The sequence below is a fragment of the Scomber japonicus genome, chromosome 11, assembly GCF_027409825.1.
Source record: "Scomber japonicus isolate fScoJap1 chromosome 11, fScoJap1.pri, whole genome shotgun sequence".
NCBI classification, from domain to species: Eukaryota; Metazoa; Chordata; class Actinopteri; order Scombriformes; family Scombridae; genus Scomber; species Scomber japonicus.
In genome coordinates, this window is record NC_070588.1 from 7,867,595 (window position 1) to 7,892,065 (window position 24,471).

Below are 24,471 nucleotides of genomic sequence, written 5' to 3' on the forward strand. Positions count from 1 at the left end.
TTGCACCTCTCATTAATGATTTTATACCTTTTAACTTTCTTTTTTGGAATGGAATTGGTCTTTCCTTTGTGTCATTTGGTTACAGAAGCTTGTTTTCTGTGTCTTCTCCGATATTTCTGAGTGTATGGGTCATTAAACAGACCGGAGATGAAAACAGCCTGTTTCAGACAGAGGCTGAACTGAGGGGCTGCATGAAGAGCCAGCATAAAAAAATAAGAAGGCTTTTTTTTTGTGCATGCTATGTCTCTATAACTGATTATCACTGTTCCCCACTGAAATTTAAGTACATACTAGAGTTAATTGTAGACACAAAATTACATATTTAAGGGAAGTGTTGAAATGCAGCATGCAAAATAAACACCACTTTACGAGAAACCGAGTGAGTAAACTCACACTGGTATGTAATGCATCCTGCCATTGCAGAATTACATTCACACTGAAGTACAGTTGTTTACTGTGTCCTTGTTCTGGATAAATGCCAAAGTACATCTGAGTGTAACACGAGACAGAGGAGAGCATATAGAGCCACTGTCACGGTCTGGTTGTCAGAATACAGCACCACAAAAACATCCTTGTTTGAACTATGCATTAAGTTCTCAAAAGTCTTGCTTGTTGGATTGAAGAAAAGAGTCTTTATCCTTTTCTAATTCAAAAGATACCGAAATCCATATCACACACACTGGCTTACACTATCACATGTCTTGAACAGGACCTCACACACAACTCACAAACAAGCAATTTAGAGAACGGCTGGACATTTCATGTGACTCTGCAAACCTCTCATTGGCACACAGACAGTACGACTGTTACTGCAGTGAGATTTTCACCTCAATTTATACATGTTCCCTCTGCTGGGCTGTGTCCATTCAGGGACCTTTTAATGGACTTCTACCGGCTGCCTGTCATGGGGGGTAAGTGAGTCAGCTACTGCTCAAATCAAGCCCACGCTATTAGCTTAAGCAGTGACTCACATATGCCTCGGACACATCCAGCCTTGCCAGCTGATTTGTTCATTCACAACGAAGCACGTTCTTCAAAACATGACTCAATAATTGGGAGATTCAGAAAGAATTCCTTTACGGGCGTCAGGGAATGGTTTGTTGAACTCATCGATGTTCTGATATGTGTGCTTTCGTATGTGCTTAGAGCAACTATGTGTAATATAGTGTTTTTACTAATTTTGGTCATTTTCAGTCTCACTATACAAGAAACTGGGTGTTAAATGGTTAACAGATGTTGTACACTGGCAACGATATGTCTTTTTTAAAACAGTCACAGCTTATATTCAGTCATCAAGATGCAAATGTAGTTCTACTTCTGCATATAGACTGAATTATTGTAACAATTCCCAAACCTATTATGAGCTAGAATCTTTAACTATATAATTCTGCACACTCTGAGTGGCACTACTGGTCTCCACTACACAGCTAATGAAGTGGCTGACCTTTTCCGACTAAAGACGCCCACTCAGCAGCTTAAACACCAAACTATATCAGAATTCAGTAATCCCAATTATGTTACATAATTATACCAAGTGCTTTTTCCTTACCAGCCATAAGAAATGATGAAAAAATAGGCAATACTACCAATGAAATGAAAAGAAAACAATTTCTTTAAAAAATGGTTGTTTAAAAATGGATGTATTCCCTACATATTAAGTATAATCTTCAAGAAAACATGGAGTCCTTGAAAAATATAAGAAAAAGAAAAACACAATACAGAACATAATCAGCACTTAATGTGAAGCAGAAGGGAGTCTGCCTCTGTGGAGTACAAACTGGTTGATTTAACACATCATGAAGGGTTAGGGTTATGGTTAGCTGTGCACCTAAGATCAGACTGAAGACAACCATTCATATAAAAGATGGGTGAATACTTGCTACTTCTGTTTGTACTTTTTAAACAGAAAAACAGAAAAGGGTGATCTCCCTCCAGCTAGCTGCTAACTTATTTAGGTTTTTACAGTGAAATGAGGATGTATCATAGCGATAACGTAGCATGTGTCAATTAAATGAATCAGCTGTTCCCCTCTATGATGCACATTCAACGCGAGTGGCAGAAGGTAAATGGAAACAGGGTGTCCAACAAAAGTTCTGCACTCAAGACATTCCAGTAGAAAACAGAGCAATCGATGTATTTTTGTCGTTGAAGTTCGCTCACATTGCATCCAGCTACGACACAGTGTAAGCATGCTAATATTAGCTAAATGGAACTAAATAGAAAGTTGAGGTGGATGAGCATGTCATTAGTACTTGGTCAAAACCCCAATTTTTTTTTCATGATGGCACAAGAAGAAAACTGATGGTGGTGATCAGTCCATGAACGCAATATTTGAGGACATACTTTAGTCTTCAACCAACTGACCGACCAACTGTGCTATCACTGTAAGGTTTCTCCAGTCAGTGAATTGATTGAATGAACCTCAACCAAAACATAGGTCTTGAGAAAAATACAAAATATTCAGTGAAATTCAATTGTCGAGAAGCATATTTAAATTTAATATCCAATCTGTAAATGTGAGAATTGGCTAAATTTGGGAGAAAAAAGGTAATGGGTCTAATGCATTAGTCATACAGTAAGAGCTTCACTGGATCGTTTACGTAATCAATTACCATTTGAAGAAGATACAAGGATAAATTTCAACACAATCCCGAAAAAAATGAAGTGGCCATCAAGATGATGTGTGATTCAGTCATTCAATTTTCTGCTTTACTGAGCATGCCTCTTGGCAACAGTGTTACAGTAACTCCCGATGACAATTTGGCACATGCAGAATTATTTACATGTTATGCATTTTGACATTTATTTGAACATTATATAATGAAAGGTCAAAGCTGTCAAGTTTTCTTTTAATTTCTGTTTAATCCATCATATTTTTAAAAAAAAAGAGAAAAAAAAAAAGAAAGCTGTATAATTAACTTGTTGCTCAACAGGCCCCTCGGCCAAATGCTGTTTCCAATTTCTTGTGAAGACATTGTATGGCTATGATGAAATCTTCATCTGTTCAGTGAGAATGCATGTCACTCTCCTTGTAGTCGTGCTTGTTGCTTTAAACTTGGGAAAATTACGTCAGTCTGTCACCTCTAGCGAAAAATGTTCATGTGTTTTTTCTAATTCCTTTGAAGTAATGCCTCACTTGGTAATTACTGAACACCATCTATTGGAAGCATTTGCATATATTGATGATTATAATATTTACGCATAAAAAGTGTACCACTATTTACAGTGTTGAAATGAATTAGGTTAACATCTAGCCTGCAAGCTCTACATTTGCTTTGTATCGTCTGCATGTTTACAGTCTGTATAGTAAATGTTACCTCCTCTCTGGAGTATTTTACATCACGCAAGTCTGTTTGTGTGTATGTGTGTATGCTGAGTGAGTACTGTGGGTGTGTTTGTATCAGTGCTACTCTGTGTGTGAGAGGGAATTTTACGTGTGTGTGTATGTGTGTGTGTATCTTTGCACCTAGTATAAATGTACATACCGGCAGGACAGGCGCCTTCTGACATAATAAGTACTTCAGACTGCTGCTTACAGGCGTCCCTGCGCAGGAAACACTCGTTCTGGTAGTTCTGATTGTTGGAGCCGCACACTGGGGCATAGTCATTATTGCACTGGAGAGGGGAGAAAAGAGAAGAGGATGTTAGAAGAAAGAAGAGAACAGACAAAAACTGGGGCATACAAAAAGGAGAGGAGGTCATATTCAACTCATCTCATATCCACAAATAAAACTTGTGTTCGTTCCACATTCACATTTTCTGAATAGATGCCATTGTCTTAGTGTAAGTACAACTTGACACTGCTAAGTGTTTAATCCAAGCCCCCAGGAAGAGTGCTGGGCTTTGAAGCCAATTTGACATAGCGGACAAACCGATTAACTACAACATCACGTGATGCCATTGGGCCCAAAATGACTTTTTCCAATAGACTTAAAATGATGAAAGAGACGTCTGTAAATCGGCAGATAGATTTTTTTGAGTATCACAACCCCCGTGAAATGATTCGTTTCACTATCAGAATTTGATCCATTCAGTGGAATCACATTCTGGAAGTCTAGAAGAGCTGCATGACTGAATAATCTTATTCCTATTAAAGTTAGCCCGAGGGCTAAACCGGAAGTTAGCGGTCTCAGCCCACAGAAGTCTCTAGTGAGCATGCTCCGTGGACGCATTCGACCCACAGAGCGTGTGAAGAATGTTTTCAGGAAGTGGATTTTTTGGCTTCACTGAGTAAATTTCATAGGAATGAATGGGGCCCCGCCTCTGATGCTGTATCCAGTTCTCTTTATACCTCCAATTTAATCATTCATTGTATGTTAGTAAGATGAGGGTTAACTCCATTTCACATTATCTTACATTTGCACATTTGTGATTTTTGATCTAACACGGTGCATTATAATTATTACTTTCATCATTATTATTAATTGCACACTAAATATACTGTTTACAATTTGAAGATTTAAACATTACTCGTCATTATTTTTTCACTTTATTCGTGTTTCTTTTATATATTATTTAGGATTATTTAATTGTGTGCATATTTTTGACCGTTACTCATCACAACACCCTTGTATGTACAAACCTACTTGGGTTAAACCTGGTTCTGGTTCATTAATGCCACTTGTTTGCCTGTTTGCTTCCTTTTCAAATATTAAAATTAGAAAATATGGAATATCTTATTAAGTAAGATCAATAAGAAATCAATAGTGAATAAATACAATGCTTAGCCTACATATTCATTTCATTGTGTAATCATATAATGTGTATTGACAATAAAACTGAACCTTGAATCTTAACAAAAAGGAAAATAAAAATAAAAATGCAACTCCGACTCAAACACACAAAACTTCTCTCAGTCTTTCAGAGCTCTGTGTGTCAATAACGCAATACCTTTTTGTTTGAAATCAAACAGCTTCCTTTTCCCCCCTCTTCACTCACAGAGATCCTGTCACTCAAGCTGTATTTGTCAATTTTTTGGGGTATGGCTGTGTAATACATAAATAAATGACACATGAAAATACATTAAAAGAGAGCTGTTGTTCAAAGTCCCCATTGACAGACACCACTGGAGGCCCTTCATGTGCAAATTTAATGGTTCATGGGGGTTTAAAATTGTGCCTGGTTCAAACTTTGAACTGCAAAAAACCCCACATCTATTACATATATTACAAAAAAGAGAGAGAAAAAAAGTCTCAAAAGTCACAATATAATAAAAATTCTTATTTCATGCACAGCTGCAGACAAATACGTGGTAAATCAAGGGAGTGCAGATAGTTGATGTGCTTTTCTTGCTAGGCTGTGCATAGCATAAGCTGCTAAGCATATCTTTTGCATGAAATTTATTACATATTTGTATGTATATTTTCATTCTTGGTAAAATATGGACCTACTGTATTAGATTATGATTAGACAATAACGGCAAAATAGGTTGTAAATTAAAATGAAAAATACCAAGGAGACGCTTTGCTGCAGAAGTACATAGTAATTACAATATGTTGAAAATAACAGATAAAGGACAATTTATCACATTTGGCAGTTTGACAGATTTATTAATTAGTTTGGAAATTGAAAAAACTTTAAGTCCACTACATGGTCAAAAAACAAGGGGTGTACACATCCACATTTAGATGTAATAACAGAAGAAAATGTAACTAATCAGCACTGTATAATAATAGAAGTGACATATCATCACAATGAGCTGAAAATGTCACATGATAAAGTATTATCTTCTAACTATGAGTGATGGGATCCTACATAAACACACTCATTTCTGCTTATGTTAGAGCTACACTTTCTCGCTGTGCTATTCTCACTCATTTGAACTGAGACATCATAAGTGACATCACCTGTTTCAGTGGGGAAAAGCCAGTGTCACATAAGTACAGTATGTGCACCAATTATCAATATTTAAATCAAGGTCTGATGACAGTTGATGACTTTGTCAATTAAACCTGATCAAAACACACCAGCAAAGTCCTGATGAAATAGAATAGTTTAATTTGTAAGCCTAAAGCTTAATAAATAATACCTAAAACTGCTTTTCTTTAACTTTGATGTTGCTTATTTATCCATGAATATTTCATGTTAGAGATTAATCCTTGATTTGAAGTTTTCAGAGGCTTTAATTTCATTCAACACAGAAAGTGCACAGCTTGTGGAAATTGCTCAGCCCTTGAGTTTCTGAAATAATTCTGATGTTTTGCAAGGATTGGCAGCACATATTTTCTTTTTATTAAAGGGTCATATTTGTACTGCACGTATCTTCAGAAAAATGGCCAGTATGTACTGTTGCTCATTCCTCTGTTGTTGTTCCACTGAAGCAGTAGGAGGTTAAGTGACTTGCTCAAGGGCACTGAGCAATATAGCTGCTACAGTACAGAAGAACATTACTCATTCATTTCCCCACATGGGTTGTTGGCTACGGAGCAACTCTAGATTTTTCAGATGACTGATGGTACTATAGCACTGAGTCTTAGTTTCAATTTTTTTTGGCGGCAGAGGAGATATATTCATTTGATTTGATATTGATTCGACTACGACACGCCACAGGAATAACAAATGTCATTATTCAATTGAGAAATATTCTCCACTATTCCGCAGGGGAAAGGAACGGTTATCAGAGGTCCAGAAAAATGGCTGCTCCATAGTCACAGCCCCATAACCTGATTAAATTTAAAAGTGCTGAAAAATGGGCAACGTGTGAAAATGTGTTTCTGCGGGGTGTGACATCACAAGGACAACAGGCTCGCTTGAGAGTCCCCACAGGAGCGAGGCTAAGGAGCTCATGGCTCTTTGTCTCCTCTTCTGGTTCGCTATAAGTCTCTCATGTCCTGACCTGGAATCTGCTCTCTGCAGACCAAATCATCTGTCTGCGCCTTCACAGAACACTACACGGCTCTCACTATTGGACGGGACTATGGTAAGATATTAGCACATATGCATGTGTGCAGGCACATGATATACCTACAGTGTGCCAGTGTTTTTCTCACCTAAAAAACTAAGCTTTTTTATTTTAGTCTCCAGAGTGGATACGTCTGAAAACACTAGCTTTATATTTTAGTGTGGATGGGGAAAACAGAACTTTTGGAAAACTGGTTGGGGAGCCATGTGTCAGGAAAGTATGAAGTCAGCTTTTTGTCTCTAACATATCTTTGTAAATGTCAGTATAGCAGATCACACATCATGGCTATTACCATCAACTTATATTCATGTTGATTTTGTGAGACAGATTTAATTTAAATGAGTAAATTCATAAACAAGCAATTTGGGTTAAGAGAAAAAAATCCCACAAAGGTCAAATCCAAAATGTTAAATAGTACAACAGAGAGCAGTATAACATAATGATTGTCTACAGTCTGAAATGGGATAGACTAAAGCTTCCCTTTATACACAATCTCTTTAATGTCAAAAAGTCACCCAAAGTTTTACACTGTGCTTATCAACCTAATGGTGATGTGTCATTCTGGTCATACATTTTCATATTTGTTCATAAAATTACCTTTACTTTAATTTCTTTCAATCTGAAAAAAAATAGCTAAATATGCCATGAATTCACATCTTCAACAACTTATCATTCATAAAATAGAGATTTGGTCAGTGCATCAGTGTAACAATGACTCTTTACCTGGTTAACAGGTAGCTTCACGAGCCATGATGAAGCATTATTTTGTGCTTGTTCTGTTGCTGAGTGTATAGGTGATCACAGAAGAAAAGAAGACCGAAGAGGAGGGGACAGAAAAGACAGATTTAATCAGCTGAGACTAAACAGAGAGACCAGGCACTGTCTGTCCAGCTCCTCACCAGATTGTTGTAAATGTTTTTGTTTGCTGCTAGCTATTTTGTTATGTAGGCATGTCAGTGTGGATGGAGATCTTTATTTTAAAAAATGACCCGAAACCACCAGTTTGGACACATAATTTTCACATAAGCTGCTTTTTTACATTTAGCTGTCTTGTTGTGGATGCTACACACACACACACAAACACACACACACATATGGTCTGATGGCTGCAAGGAGAAGTGCAAAAAACATCCACACCATTGATTCGAGAGCCCAGGAGCATCATAACGATCAAGTGTGAACACTGCTTTTAAGCTGAGGAGGAAAAGACAGCAGAATAGACACAAAGGACAGTAAAAGGAGTGGGAGGAGTAAAGGATGGAAAGAGAAACTGCACACTGGCTCTTGATCAAAGGGACTGAGAATCAGGAAGGAAAGAGGCTGTATAGAAGACTAAAGGCAAACATGATGAGTGAAATTGTGATAAGGGGAGAGAAGTCAGAGGAAATGGGCAAGAGTGAGACAGAAGACTGAGGGGTGGTAAAAGTAAAAGAAAAATATAGAAGTCAGATGTAGATGGGCCAGGAGGGGAGAGAAAGAGAGAGAAAGAGAGAGAGGGAGCCCTGGCTCAACAAACTTGGCACGATAAGAAAGAACCACAGTGCCTGAAGAAACTGAAGCATACAGGGGGGAAAAAAGAACATCATAAAATAAAAAAGAACAAGAAAAAGAAGAAATGGGGACACAGACAGAAAGAGGGAGAGAGATAGAAAATCCCCTCAAAGGAGAGCGAGAGAGAGAATGAAAAAATGGCAACCCCACAAAGGCGCTTGGAATAGCTTACTGCAGGGCCCGCGCTTTTTGCCATCCTCTATCCTTCCCTCTGTCTCCCTCCCTCTGACACTCTCTCCCATCTGGCTCAGGCTTTTCTTAACCTGGGGACTCTCACTTTATGCCAGGCATGATGCAACGGAAGGGAAAGCTGCCCGGCAGAACCCTGCGGGTGTCTTTTAAGAGTGCCTTCTTTTCCGTGAAACCCCCCTCACCCACCCACCCACCCACCCACCCCCATCTCTTGATCTTCCCCAGTATTTGGCTCTCACCCTGCGGAAAGGAGAGAAATGATGAGAGGATGGGGGATTTAAAACCTCCGTCTCCCTGAGAGGAGGTGCAAGACACATGCTGCAGCTGTGTACAAATTACAGTCTCATCCACAAATACTCACACATAGGTACAAAGGAAGATCTAGTGTCTTCTGGGCCTCTTAAAACATGCTGTGTGCGTCCCTTTCATATTTTATTCATATTTTCGGTGATGCAGACCCAAAGTGAGTGACATCTTGACTGACTTTTCTTCTTCCGTTTTTCAACCAATCCTCAACCTGTCTTCTTGAAATAAAGTTGACACTTATCTGCACAGCTCATATTTATTCATCTGGGACTCTTAATGTGACAAGAGAGTGAGGAAAAGAGTGAGTTGAGGTTATGGATTTCAAAACTTGTTCCTAGCTTAGTATTTCTTCACACAGCGCTTCTTTACACAGCACATGACCATAATAGAGACAAAGGCGTTCTTGTTATAGCCTTTGTCAGGCTGCTGAGGCTTTGATCTTTTCCCTTCCTAACCAGTAGCGTGTGATATTGGCACTCTGAAAAATTTAAGCTTCGTCAGATTGTTGCACTTTACTGGGAGTCAGTGCAGATGACTGTCAGCTAAATGTAAATGAAAAAGGACAAATGTGTGTGAGCGATAGGGTAGTTCTCATGTGAAGAAAGATTTGGGAGTATAAGTCGTTATGTTAATGGGTGGGGGGGTGAATGAGACAGAAGGTGAGAGAATTTGATCCGCCACAACTCTCTGCAGACAGGGAAGTGGGGGCCAGTGGCCAGGGCCATATGGCACGGCCTTATGTGCCCGCTGGCTCGGGCTTTGCAGAAGTCGCAGACACTGCCCCGCACCTCTGCTGTGACAAAATCTGGACAGTGGCGTGGTATCTTAACCATGAACACAGCGACGGCAGAGCTATTGATGGTCCCGGGTTATTAAAAAAATAAAAGGAAGAATGCCTGCATATTCATGCAGGTAGACTTAAGTACAGATGCACCTGGCCATAGATTTCTGCTCTATAGTAGCAGCATGTTTAGAATACTCAGCCAGTTTCTAGTCTCCATCCAAGCCATTTCAAATCCCTTCCCAGTCACTAGATTTTTTGTCATAAGAAATATAGTTTCCACAAACCTCCTGCAGGGGCTGCTGTGGTTCTGCCTACCCTCAACTCCCTTCAACTGAGTTCCAAAAACTAAGCTTTGGGACTGCAGCCAGGACCTGTTGTCTCCCTACCTGCCTGCCTGGGATCGGTGCATCACACACACATACACACACACGGATAATGCAACCGATGCATCCACCATTTCGGTACAAAAAAGGCGCCGCACCTTACGAGGTCACAACACACAACAACCTAGCAAAACAAGCAGAACCATCATCATTCATTCTGTGGCTCTACAGCAGCACCCAGTGCTGACTTCACTGAGTGTCCGACATAATGCTGCTGCCTGACAGGGGTGGAACAAAGACAGGTGGTGGGAGAGGAAAGTACAGGGAAAACAGAATGAAAAAGCAGGTATGAGGAGGAGGAGGAGGAGTACAATGAGGGAGGAAGGGAAGACAGATGAAGGGAGATGCAGGGAGGGCTAAGGGTGAAGAGGTAGAGGAGGTAAGAAGGACGAGATTGAAATGTGAAAAAAAGTTTAAGTGTTGAGGGGCAATATGACAATCGCAACAGCAGGAAGGAGGAGAACAATGTTGGAGAACAGCCATGCACAAAAGAAGCCACACGAGAGGAATCCATATGAGTGGGAGACAAAGGAGAGGAGAGATGCAAAGTGAAGGCAAGTGCACGCATCAGTGCGTGACTATGTAGCGGAGAGAAGGAGCATGCCAATTTGAGGGGTAGAGCTCTGCGAAATGCAGCAAGAGCAAACATGACAAGATATCAGCATCAATAAGCGAGAAAACAAATGACTCATCCATCCAACCAATACAGCTCCACTCCGCTCAAATCCTGCAAACTCCAAATATACAAAAAGAATAATCATTCCCACCAACAATTAGTCAGACATCCTGTGAATTGTTTAGATAGAAGTCACACTGAGGTATGTGTGCAAAGAACAGAGGGTGCCATTCTGAAGTGAGACATCAACTGTAAAAAAAAATAAAGTCTGATGATAACTGGGTTTGAAGTGGAATACTGCAGACTTTTAGACTTGTTCTTACGAAATTGTAAAAAAGATCCACTCGTCTTTATTTAAAAGTGAATGTTAGATATGATTAATTTAGATGAAAAGTTTAGATGCAAAAAAATGGAAGTATGAGTCAAGATCTGAAGAAGCAAAGCGTGATATCTCAAAAGGAAATCTACAAAGTGAAATATTTTGTGGGAACAGATAACTATGCAGCTCCCTGACAGAAGCATTTTAATTTAAGGCAATTTGATAAGCAAGTTGAACTTTATTCGTACTGCTGGTCTTCTTTTGGTTTTTGTGATTTTTCATGTTATCTTTGTTCTGTTATGGCGTCGGATATCGATGTTAAACTTAGTCAATGGTCCAAAACTTGATGGAAATGTATGAAAGAAATGTTCCCTGAAAGTCAAAAACCACCAGAACTCTGAACACTTTTACCTCTACTTCCTCTTCATGAAGACTGTCAGATAATCACTTATGCCAACAAATGGCCGTCCCAACCCCCCTTTGTTGCTGAGATTGTTGTTTATGCTTCTTCCATAGCTTGTTGGCTTTGTCCAGTATGTTATATTGTGGGTCAAATTAACCTGTTTAAAAGTTTAATATGTTTAGTACTAATTTGAGCATAATATCTTTTCTGCTGGGCTTAATTAGTATAATAAACATGTACATGGAAAATTATTAATTTAACATGTTTATATTACACACATACTGTTGAGGTCAATTTCAGCCAGCAGTGAGAATGGAGGCTAAAAGGGTAAAAATATCAAATTTAGATAGAAACTGTTTTGCTTTCTTTAAAAATGAGATACAATGTTGATGTTTGACAATGTGCTCTATAAGCCTTCTACAGTCCCCCCGAACACAAGCACACACTCGAGGAAGATGGGCAACAGATATAAAAGGGTCCCTGCGTTTAGTCAGACCAATATTATGCATCTGCACTCTCTCCGAGGTTGAAAAGATGAACAATAAGAGCAGAATAATGAAGCTCTGGAACACATCTCTCATCAGGTAGAGCACTTGTGACATCCAACATTGAGAGAAAGCCGCACCTGCCAAGAACTGCAACCGGTCCTGGAAGGGGACGCAGCAGGTGTGTGTGTGTGTGTGTGTGTGTGTGTGTGTGTGTGTGTGTGTGTGTGTGTGTGTGTGTGAGAGTGTGAGAGTCAGGGTATGCAGGGTGTGCAAAAAACTTCTATACATTTCAAACTGATAAAGTAATTATCATCTTCATCGTTTGCTGCTAGGGGACAAGAGGAGGAAAGGTGTCGAGTCTGCAAGCCCAAAAATGACAGCAAGACTAGCACCACATGCTTCAAGGTGCAAAAAATTAATTTGAACAAAAAATGCAGTAACATCCTGCCACTCAAGTGCTTCATAAAACACACACACAAGCAATTTTATTTCTTTTTTAGGTTTCCTGTTGTAACCTTTGTTAAAATATAAATAGTTAAAAAAGTAGTTTTAAAAAGTTTAAATTAAGGCTCATGACTCAATTAGTGTGATAAAAAACAAAAATATATATATATTAATGAACAGTAAGTAAGTAAGTAAGCCATGATGTGTAAGGAATCACTAAATATTGATTACATTGATATTAATTGAGCTGAAATAGGATGAAAAATATATTTTTATATACTTTCAGCCAGTTTCAGACAGAGGCTGAACTGAGGGACTTCATAAAGGGGCTAGTCATTATTATAAGATAAATATGGTTTTATAAAAAATGTATTCCAGTAGAAAGAATAGTAAAAAATATATATGTATAGATCTGGAAATGTGCATAAACTCTTTACTGCCTTAGATTAATGTTTGAGAACAGTGTGGATTCCACTGGAATCTCATGTCAGTATACCTGTATTGAAAAACAGTAAAACCTGTAATGTGTGGAGCCAGATCCAGTACATAGACTTAGATTTCTTTATCCCTGATGGACTTGATCTAAAGTTAAAATAATATAATTGTCACTGTAGTAGACGGTCAACATAATCAGACAGCAAGAGAAGAGTGAGCCTACATCAAAAGATGTGACTGATAAAAGCATTTCAAAGTTTTAATAGTGAAGAGCGGATAAAGTTACAGACATTTAAGCCCTTGACTTTTATCAGCACACTTAGAGTGTACTGGAATTACTTCCATTAGTGTGCTAATATGATGCAGACTACAGAGTGCACTAATGAAAGACTAGAGGAAGATCTGCTGCTCTGATTAAGCGTCTGGAAACACACACATACATGTAATGGTTAAGCACACCATTTCAACTTGTTAGCTTAATAAAGAATCTGCTTCTGTGAACCGAATGACAACATTTCAGTTAAGCATTCGACTGTATTACCCTGTGCAAATATTGTTCGTGTTCACTGTCTATATTTATAGACTTACAGCAGAGCCACTATGTGTGTAAGCCAGGCAAGCCATATATCATCTATTATGATGTTATTTTCATAGTAAGTTGGGCTTCTGCTAAAAATAATGCTATCTGTATGCTTTTGCCTAAAGAAGAATATCTGATCCAGGGATTTACATGCAGATTTGATACTAAGGAAAACTTGGTAAGAAAAAGGAGCATATTTCCATGATTCCCATAGACGGAACTTGGAGAGTGTAACGAACAATTAATAGATAATTTCCTCGCTCTGTGTTAATATTTGACTGACGCTGAGAAGAATTGCAATGTCGCAAATTGGAAGCTGCAGGTTACTTGATACAACCTACTTCATAGTCTATCAATCAAGTCAGTATAAAGTGGCAGCACAGGTGGTTGCAAAAAAGCTTTCCAAGTTCCTCATGGGGGATCATGAGGGAAAAATGCTTCTCAGTCAGCTGGGAGTCCCTGAACACTGAAGCAGTGATGCAGTGTGGCCTCAGTCTTCCCCGAGGGTCTGATGCCAGGTTACTCTTCTTTAAATACCTTCAAAGGAAGACATCCAAGGGGATAACTTTACCAAGTGCCTAAACTGCCTTAAGCAATGTTTGTGAATGTGGAGGAGCAGATACCAAGGTCCTTTCAAGATCACTGGGCTCCTTCTTGATAATGAGTCCAACCGTGATACCAAGAAACTACCTTCCAGATGATTAGGCGATTTACTTGGGGTGTCTGTTTCAATAATGTGAATTTTATGACACCCACATTGCCGCAGTCACTGAATGTATTTGGGAGTCAATCTCAGCATTTGTTTTACCGCCACAATACTCGCCTTTCCACACAATATCTGAATACAAACATTCAGCCCCACTCCACACTGACAGAGTTTTTATTTGTCTATTCAACAGGGAAACTAAAGATAAAGATTGTTACATAGGATGGAAATTCAATGTACTATATATACACTAAGATTTGCATCTGAATCTAATTCCGCAGCCCCCGTACTTCCTCTTTTGAACAACCTTTACACAATGTTGGTGTGAGGGAGTCACTTGATGCCGCGTACTGGGATATTCAGTATTTAATGCAAATATGCTTCTTCTGTTGTGCCTCCAGGTGACTGCAGTATATAGTATATTCTGCATTCAACAAACACATGGGTATTACAAAGCACTTTCCTTATAGTACATTAGATTACTGTATGGCTACTCCCCTCCTTCATCCAATTTAAAGATTGTGGACACAGCACCTATGCTGCCCTTTCATTCAGGGAAGGGGTCATATGTTTAATGCTGCCCAGCTGACTTCCCTTTAATATCTGGTACACATTACTGCCCCCAATCGTGTTCTGAGTACCTTATGAATTAATATCTGTTGTTAACAAGCCTGATCTGATTTTTAAATTTAATTGTATTTTTTTTTTCTTAATTGCATAGCTACAGTGCATGCTTAGTATGAGGTGGCACAGTTTGACATGACCAGACATTGGGCCTCATGCAAGACCAGAACAGATTGAACAGACCTGCTTTTAAATATCCCCTCCAGACATGTTTAAAGATGTATATAAAATACTCTACTTCGAATACTAATTATTAGTTTTATCCACAGAAATAGCTCAATTATCTTTTGAAACTAATTCTAATTCTAGAAATTCAAATGTAATTTCAGATGTTAAACACAAGATGTTTCCTACTTCATTGTAAAGTCCATTCTCAGCTCAGAGTTTCCACATGACACTCATATAGTTTTAATACTGGACCAGGAGTGGCTCCAAACTATTTCTGTTGTCACAAATCCTACTCGTAGGCCCAACCCTTAAAAGTAAAGTTTTGAATGAAGCACAGACTAACTTCCCACTTTCATTAGATGAATGTGAAAATATCCTTCTAGTGTCAAACTCTGCACATACATCATTCTGCACAGTGAAGTCCAAACATTTAACTGTTGGAGCAACAAGAAAAACATATTTGAATGGAGGAGGAATGCACATGTGATTACTTGATACATGCTTCTTAAATTTGTAGCATTCACCAACTTTCTCCTGCTAAACAAAATGAGTGATCCAGACCTGAGATACCAATCACACAAACGGATGGTGTCCCCTTTCTTACACAGGGGGGAAATGCTTGTTTGAGAATTATGTTTTAATATGCATGCATTTGGAGATTAAATATGGCACTGAAATCAACAAAAATAAAAACATAAAGCTAAAATAATGTGCTGGTATTATGATCATTTAAGGTTTTTAGATTTTATGAAATTCTTTTCTTTTGGTCTTATTTTGGCACAGCAACATCTACATTAGTCTAGGAGTGCTTTGCTTTATAAAGATGTTTTTTAGTTTAACTTCATGTCAAAATATTCTCTATTTATTTCTGTCACAGTACAGCATGGCTCTGACAGAAACGACTTTGTTAGCTATATTAATATTCATCTGTTTCAGTTTCAGAACTACTGACACTCCTAAATTTGTTATGCGTTTGTCTGTGGACTCCTGACAGCAGGACTTGAAGCTCTGTGGTGTGAAATTATTCATTTTTTATGAACAAAGCCTGCTCACAAACATACAGCCTTATATGGCAATTGTATAGGCATTGATTGTGCTAATGATCAAAGCTTATGGACATGCATCTACTCATGAACAGGTGACATTCATCAGGCTAACACGAGCAATATAGAGAGTTATTTTATTCAACTTGGAGCATCTGAGTAAACTGCACAGAAAGAGTTTTAGGATAATGACATTTTTTATGAGGGCTGATGACATAACAGCTGCCCCTTGTGGGGAATCTGCATCTACACATTCAACCTAGCCAGCAGGCATGTTATTTGTACTCTTCCTGATCTCTATTCTAATCACAAGGAAGCTCAGCAGCGACACACTCAAGCAGAACCCAACTTTCATGGCTAATTTTCAGTGCAGAGATACATAAAGATGAGTGCCCTGTAGGAGGTTTCAGCCTGTGATCATCTGTCATCAAAAGGGTTATAGTACGTAAAGATCATTGATATTTATGAACAGAGTTTCAAGGCACAGCTGGGGTGCGAATAATGTCCAATTCAATGACATTTAGGACACAAACCCAACAAAAAATGTGGTTTGTGTTTTGCTTGCATGAAAGGCCACAACTAATAAATGCCTGAAACATACAGAGAACTGGCACTGTGTAGTATAAAGTATCCACAGGAAACTATTAAAAGCAATAATGATAATAAAGGACATGACCTAAGTATCTATACCAAGGGGCTTTTACCCTTTAGCATACATTCTACAAATTACTAAGACTGAGCGAAGACCAAACATCATTGACTCTCAGCTGTGCATGTTAATCCCCCAGCAGAGGACCACAAGCAACAATCGCCATTGATATACTCATCAGCTGCCATCTATTCTTCCTACATGAATGATTAATAATCGATGGCTAAACACTCACACAAGTTTGCTGAGCAGTAAATGAGAGTAACACATTTGTTACTTGTAGGCTGGGTTATTGCTTATTCCTTATCATCAGGCTGCCCTAACAAGTCTCTAAAGACTCTTCAGCCGACCCAGAACGCTGCTGCATATATATACGGACAAAAACTAGAAAAAGAGATCATATTTTTTTTATCAGCTTTACTCCTGGACTGGCTCTCTGTGAAATTTAGAGTAGAATTTAAAATCCTGCTCCCCACTAACAAAGCCTTTAATGGTCAGGCAGCATCATACCTTACAGAGCTCATAGTACCCTATTATCCCACTAGAACTCAAATGCAGGTGTGGTTCCTAGAGTCCTCCTATTCTTCCTAAAGGAGAATAGGAGTAGAATAGCCATCAGCTATCAGGCTCCTTTCCTGTGAAACCATCTTCCAGTTTGAGGCTGTGAAGCAGACACCCTATCTATGTTTTAAGAATAGGCTTAAAAATGTCCTCTTTGCTTATAGTTAGGGCTGGCCCAGGCTTGCCTTGGACCAGCCCCTTGTTATGCTGCAATAGGCCTAGACTGCCAGAGGAATTCCCATGATGCATTGAACTCTTCCCTCCTCCTCCTCCCCATCTGTATGCATTCATGTACCATTAATGTGTGTTACCAACTTGGCGTCTTCCCCAGAGTTTTTGTGCTTTCTCGTCACACAGGTTTCAATGGATCACGGTTGTGGCCCGCTTGGTTATGGATTGCGGCCGCTGTGCTGCTGTGGTCCTTCTTCACACTCATGCCTGCTATTATTAATAATAGTCATATTTCTACTATTATAAAAATGATTGTTGTTATTAATGTTGTTGTTGGGCTTCTCTGTTTCTCTCTCTCCCGCTTCCTCTTTATCTCTCAACTCAACCGGTCAAGGCAGATGGCCGCCCACCTAGAGTCCTGTTCTGCTCGAGCTTTCTTCTCATTAAAAAGGGGAATTTTTCCTTGCCGCTGTCGCCAAGTGCTTGCTCATGGGGGAATGTTGGGTCTCTGTAAATTAAAGAGTACTGTCTAGACCTGCTCTGTGAGGAAAAGATGCCCTGGGATAACTTCTGTTGTGATTTGGTACCATATTCCTCATTCTTTGTGGTTACTTCAATGTCTACCTTTAATGAGGAAGGGATTACTGACACTCGATGTGAGATTGTGGATGTTTGTTTGTGTATAATCCATAGTGTACAGTTTGGTTCAATAACATTTGAAATGGATTTCACTTCAATGGAATTTAATACCCACAGACATCACAGTCAATAAATGAATGGAGGAATAACTATGACTACTAAAAGATTACTGAAAATTCAACCTTAGAAAATGTCAAACCCCTTGAGTGCCGCTGTGTGAATCATAGGATTGCTGTAAGTGCACTGTGATCTAATACTGTGTTCAGAATATTGTATTATATAATATAATAAAGGCATTTCAGTCTAGAGATATTTTTCAAAACACTTTCACAATGTCACTCAAAAACGATGATGTTGTTCCCGCCCTATCTCACTTTTCAGTCACCAAACCCCCAAACTCCTGCCTCTTAAGCAAGCCACCTTAACTGTCTGATACCAGATTTAGCCAATTAAACCCTATAGATAGCTTGAGCAACAATAATGCAAAAATAATTCTGAATCAACTGTTTGGCTGCTGCAGCTGCAAAGACAACAAAGTACACAGACAGTGAAACTAACATCTTTTATTCATTTAGCCGAACAAGACTCCACATGCTACCTCTCTAGCTGGCTAACTGCACGGGTTTGTGAGCTTGGTTCATTAGTCAGCATTAAAGTGAAGAGACCGTGAAAGAGGTGGCAGCAGGTAACATTTCTTGGTGAATTCAGAGTTACTTCTGGCAGATTTTTAAATCTAAAGATGGTTCTAAGAGAAATACACAAATATCTCTGAAGAGTAAGAAAAGACCAACCAGACCAACAACACCATCACTTTTAGATACATCATCTGATCTGTGCCACTGCTCAGGGTCATAATTACTACGACCAAGAGATTAAATCTATCACTCAAAACATAAGTACATGTTGGTTTTGGATGACTAACCCTCCTGTTGTCCTCAGGTCAAGGAAGGACTTAAGGAGGAAAAGACAAAGGAAGTAAGGAGAGATGGAAGGGAGGAAAGAAAGAAGGAAAGGAAGGAAATGAGTAAGGACGAAAAGAGGAAGGAATTTAGGAGAGAAGGAAGGGAGGAAGTAAAGAAGGAAGGAAGGGAGGAAGGAAGGAAGGAAGGAAGGAAGGAAGGAAGGAAGGAAGGAAGGAAGGAAGGAAGGAAGGAAGGAAGGAAGGAAGGAAGGAAGGAAGGAAGGAAGGAAGGAAGGAAGGAAGGAAGGAACAGTAAAAAGAGACAGGGTCAATTTGATCCGGGAGGACGACACAAGGACTAACATTATAACTTATTGTCTGCAATTATTTCACCAATTGTCAGTTCATTAATATATGCCTCAAACTTCCATTTCATGATGTATTTATTTAATATCGAACACTTTGGGTTCCTATATTGTTATCATGCCATCCCACTGTAATTTTCATTCTCCATGTAAAAGGCTCAACAATCATCAAACAAGACATCAAATGCTTCACACGACAAAATGTGTAAAGTTGTAAATAATTTAACAATTATCACCAAAGAGAGATTTCAGGCACTTGCTGTTCCTGAAAAGATACTTTTAACACTTCAAACACAGGGGACTGACAATTTTCCAGCCACTTTGCATCAAATTTAGAAAGCAGCTGCACAAGTACTAACAGAGACCATATCACAGGCTAATGATATGCCTTGTTTAGAGTGTTGATATGCTAACACAGCTAGGGACTGCTGCTATATTCCCTGAGTAAGCCTTAACTCAAATGGACTTACCCTGGCAGCCTTACTGTCAGCGACTCTTAAGTCTCGGGACAGCCTACTGCTATGGACTTGCAGCTATAGGCTGAATGCCTCCAGTCTCAGTGTCTCACACCCAAGACTAATGTTGACCTAGAATCATCTACCTCCATGACATGCCTGTTTTTAGAAATTGGTACAAAGTCTAAAGCAATTCTATTCACTAAACTTTACAATCATTCCACCAACACTAGGTTAAAGAGAGCAGTGCATGCTAGGATACAGCAATACTGTTCATTCATAAGAGGTCACACTCACAGCTGGTGGGCCATCTGTATTAATGTAGGAGGTATAAAAACCAGGTATAAATAAACTGCAGGACTCACTTGCCACACTTCCAACATAAAAGCTGTATATCTTACTCCTGCAGCTGTTGTGGAAACTAAAGCAGAGCGTGCATGACCAAAATTATGTTTCACCAAATACAAAAAGAGGATTGGCCTACAGAACAGGCTGTCAAGTTTGTTTTATAGACTGTAGTTTTGTGTATTTTTTTTATTGTTGAAACAAATGACATTTCCAGCGAGGTTCACTCCATATACATGGTGTACTGAGTCTGATATTAGTGGTGTGTTTTTGAGTTTATTTTTTTAAAATAAACTCAAAAACTGCATGATATATTGATCAAATTTAATTAATTATGTGTTCAAGGTAAATAATGAATATCTGTCAAGACATTTTATCAGATTTTTTTTAACTTTCAAATATCAGTATCAGGAGTGTCTGTTTGGTGGTACGGCACCGGTGGACCTAAACGCAGGAGATATCAGGCAGAAAGCTGAAAATTAACTTACTCACTCTCTCACTCTAGGCTTGTGTAGGCAAAAACAAAGTTGGCAGGTAAAAGGTGAAATTGAACAACGCAGAGCAGAACAAAACTGAACAAAGGATCCAACAACACAGAACTGAAAACTCAAGACTTGGATACAAACTGAACTAATGGAACAACAAAGAACTGGTAGCAAAACACAAGGGCGCACTGGGAGCTGATTGGGAAGACACGGGTTGCAGGCAGGACTAACGAGGCTGATGTGGGGCAGGTGTGGCACACAGGAAAACATGAAGCAAACAGAAAACCAAAAACCCCTGAAAACAGAACATAACCATGCAAAAAACACCCCAAAACTCACATGAAAGCAACTAAAAGAAGTGCACAACAAGCACACAGCTAAATAAACTAATGCTACTGACATGAATCATCAGTCTGCCAAGCGGAGAGGGTTGCATATTAAGATTGCGTGAAACAACATAAATTGAACTAAAAGATAACTGCAACTCTGAATAAAACAACTAGTGTTATAGTTCACTTGGGCACTTGGTTCCAACGAGACTCAAAGCAGAAAGCAGGTTTCTTAAGTGGTACTTAAATATAATCTGCAACCTCTCTTATCTGTCCTTCTTCCCACTCAGTCCAGTCTTACAAAAAAGGGGAAAAAGTCTGAGGGCATTTGGAGGACTGACTGGTGGATAATATCAGCTAGGGACATATTCAGACTGCAAACAGAATCATAACAGCATCACCCTAAAATAAACCCACTCAAGCATGCAAACACAGGTGGAGTGGGTGGGATGAGGGTGTATAGCGGCCAAAACTGGATTAAGCCTATAGAGAAGTGCAGGCCACTAATGCTAACCCCGCATAATGTAATGTTAGCCTAAGGGATATTGCAAACTTACATACAAATTATATCACTAAAGACCTTTATCACAGCAGATAGTTTTACATGTCATGGCAGGAAAAGCACAGATGCAACTGATAACACTAACAATGGCTCAATCAAGCGTTCGTGGAAAGCTGCACTGGTAAACTACAGCAGGTACTATATCAGGGTCATGGATTTTGAAAAATGAAATGGGATACATACTTTATTAATATTATTAACCACATGTCTGCTTTTCCTGCTTGGATATATGAAATTGTCTGCTGTGATAAAGGTGCACTGCAGCATCATGCTATCTTTCAAGCTTTTCCTACAACTCTTGACCTTCTACCCTTGGGAAGAAAAATAATTAAATATGCATAAAGCCAACAAAAAGGAAAACCCTCTGTCTCCATGATACTAGTAAAGCGAACAAAGCGAACTCAACAACTTTTACTGGAATGCCCGTATCTCAGGAGATTTCACTGTGCATGTGGTCCTGCTCACTATCCTCCTTAATACAGTCAGTGACTCAGAACTGCTGAAAAGGGATTTCATTCAGCTGAAGGACACTCTTGGGAACCTTCCTGTGCAAGAATCTCAGGCTGTACAACAACATAAAACAGGGGTATGAAATGCTTCACTACACCGCTATCCCTTCATCAGCATGTGTGGCATATAGAATGAATTTCAATGACAACTCTGACATTTTCTAGGGGCGCAGAGAAGTGTTTCAAGAGGATAGAATCCACTGATCCTTGGTCGGAGCTAAGGTGCTACAAAACAGTTTATTACCTTCAAAATTCTTTCTTTGATATGTCTGAGTGTATCAAGAGTTATCTGAGCGGAATGGGGATGCACACAGACATATGAAGCAGTGCATCAGTGAAGTACACCTAAAGAAGGAGAGTTGGTGCCCTCTTCCTCCACCAGTCGTAAACCCTTCACGAGTCACTCAGAGATTATGGAAGCTATAGGTCAATAGGACTTTTAGATTTTCAACTCCACACTCTCACTCTTCTAGTCTCCTCTACAGCCTCCTGTGCCTAGTCGGGTAATAAGACCGAATTGCTTTTTTCTTTTCACCAAAAATGAATATGAATCACTGAACAAATCTGAGATATGGGTGTGAACCAGATCAACTTCAGTCTCCCACCCAATTTGCCTCGTCAGTCTTTCCTCCTAGATCATAAATCATGGGCTTCAAGCAACTTCAAGACTACATTATAAAAAGCAATATCTAACCATGTTATTAGAGGACTACACGTACTTTGATGTGGACTTTGACACACATTATTTGTCCAGGGGTGAACAAGTAGTTGTGTTTGCCTCATGGATGAAAGTGTCACTTATTTTTTACTTGAACAGTTATACATGGCGGTTTAAGTTAAAGTTTCTGCACATACACAGTGTATAGCTGGTCAAGTACACACTATAAGCATACATCAGCCAATATCAGAGCAACTGCACAAGAACATGTTCGGTTATTTTGCTGGCCTATTTATTTATTTGCTCTCTGATTTAAGGACTGTTTAAGAACCTTTAAAATATTTTCCTCCAGATAAATAAAAGAAGAAGCTCTCATTTATTGGACTTAATAAATATGCAGAGAGTAGCGCGGCACAGAGATCAAATGTATTAATTCAATCCCCTGTTTAAATTTAAGAGACAAGCTTTTTAACTTACGTAGGACTTTCATCTTTTATCAAGGTCAAATCTTCTACAAAGTCAGAGTCTGTCAGCTTGCTTCCACAAGCCTTTGTATTTCTGTCTCTCAACATCACTACATGACAAGCCCTCTCTGACTGTTTTAAAGTTATACTTTAAAGTTTAAAGTTATTCCTGCAGTAATCTTGCTTTCTTTGTTGACTGATGATAGACTGAGTACAACTTTGAAATGAAAAATTCAGTCCTTGCAGCAAGTCTCGTCTTTGAGTGAATCTTTCACTGCAAGTTGAAATCAGTGTGCAGAGCAGTGTACAGACTGCACAACACGGAAGTCCTTTTTCAGTCTGGCTATTAGTCACACCTGTATTTCGCACATTTGACTTATGGTACCTGGTTAGGATGTGGTGACAAAGCTCAAACAGAGAGTTAGACATTTCCCATTTTGAGAATTTGAAGTGTAACCGGTGCAATACAACAACATATAATGACTCACAGCAATCAATCAGTTGGTTAATTGTTTTTTTTCCGCCTCTATGAATGTCATTATTTGAAGAACACCGACACATAAAGAGTGTAAATTATACCTTTTGAGAGAGTAATAGTATACTACTATCTAGTGGCATTGGGTCTCTGAACAAAAAGACAAATATACAGACTGAAAAAAACGTTTTCAGTAACCCTGTGTCTGACACCTTTACTTAAAACTTGAAAGACTCATTTGTTAATGCAAAAAACATTGTGTGCCTCAGAAGTCTGCAGTGCAGTAGCTATCGGACGAAAGTCTCAAGTGCTGCAGCCCAGCTATCTAGACAGTAACACATTAGGACAGCTGATATAGAGACATCAGAGGAGGGGTGAGTTGAGTACAAAATGTTCCATTAAAGCTTAAACTGGTTCCATTTGTTACATCTTTTAAAAGGAGACAATGATGCTTGAACTGATAACCGTACAGTGACAGCACAAGGGTGTTTAAGAGTCTATCAAAACAAACCCTAATTCGCTGCTTACAGCTGCTGATTTACCGAGACAAGAGTGTACACAGATAATCAAATCACCTACAGGAGGTCAGAGAAGGAGAGACGAAAAGCCGAGAGACAACCATGTATACACAGGAACGTAAAGAGCAAGAGCGACAGTCAATTAACTACATTTTAAAATGCTAACAAAAGAGAGGTAAGTTGTGTTCGCATCAAACTCCATCAGTATTTTATACTCTTTGATTGTCATTCATTTCTTACTAGTTTCTTCTTAAGCAGATTACTTCTACTAAATTATTTGTGGAATAGTGATGATAGTGGGAATTATTGTGGAGAACGCTTGATCGCTTCAGTGATGTTTATGCAGAAAAAATAATTTAGTTATCTCGAGTTCAGGCTTATGGGAAACCTTTTTCAAGCAGTCTTTGCAGATTTATACTACACACAGTACAGTGCAAAACAA

General features: G+C 39.0%; 1 protein-coding gene across 2 annotated transcripts in view; it reads right to left on the reverse strand.

The window, feature by feature from the left end:
* Positions 1 to 24,471, reverse strand: part of tmeff2a (transmembrane protein with EGF-like and two follistatin-like domains 2a) — a 118,976-nt gene that overhangs the window by 67,214 nt on the left and 27,291 nt on the right. For both annotated transcript variants that reach the window (XM_053329213.1, XM_053329214.1), the window contains exon 3: positions 3,486 to 3,615. In XM_053329213.1, the coding sequence (XP_053185188.1) occupies positions 3,486 to 3,615 (130 nt within the window). The remainder of the gene's footprint in view (positions 1 to 3,485; positions 3,616 to 24,471) is intronic.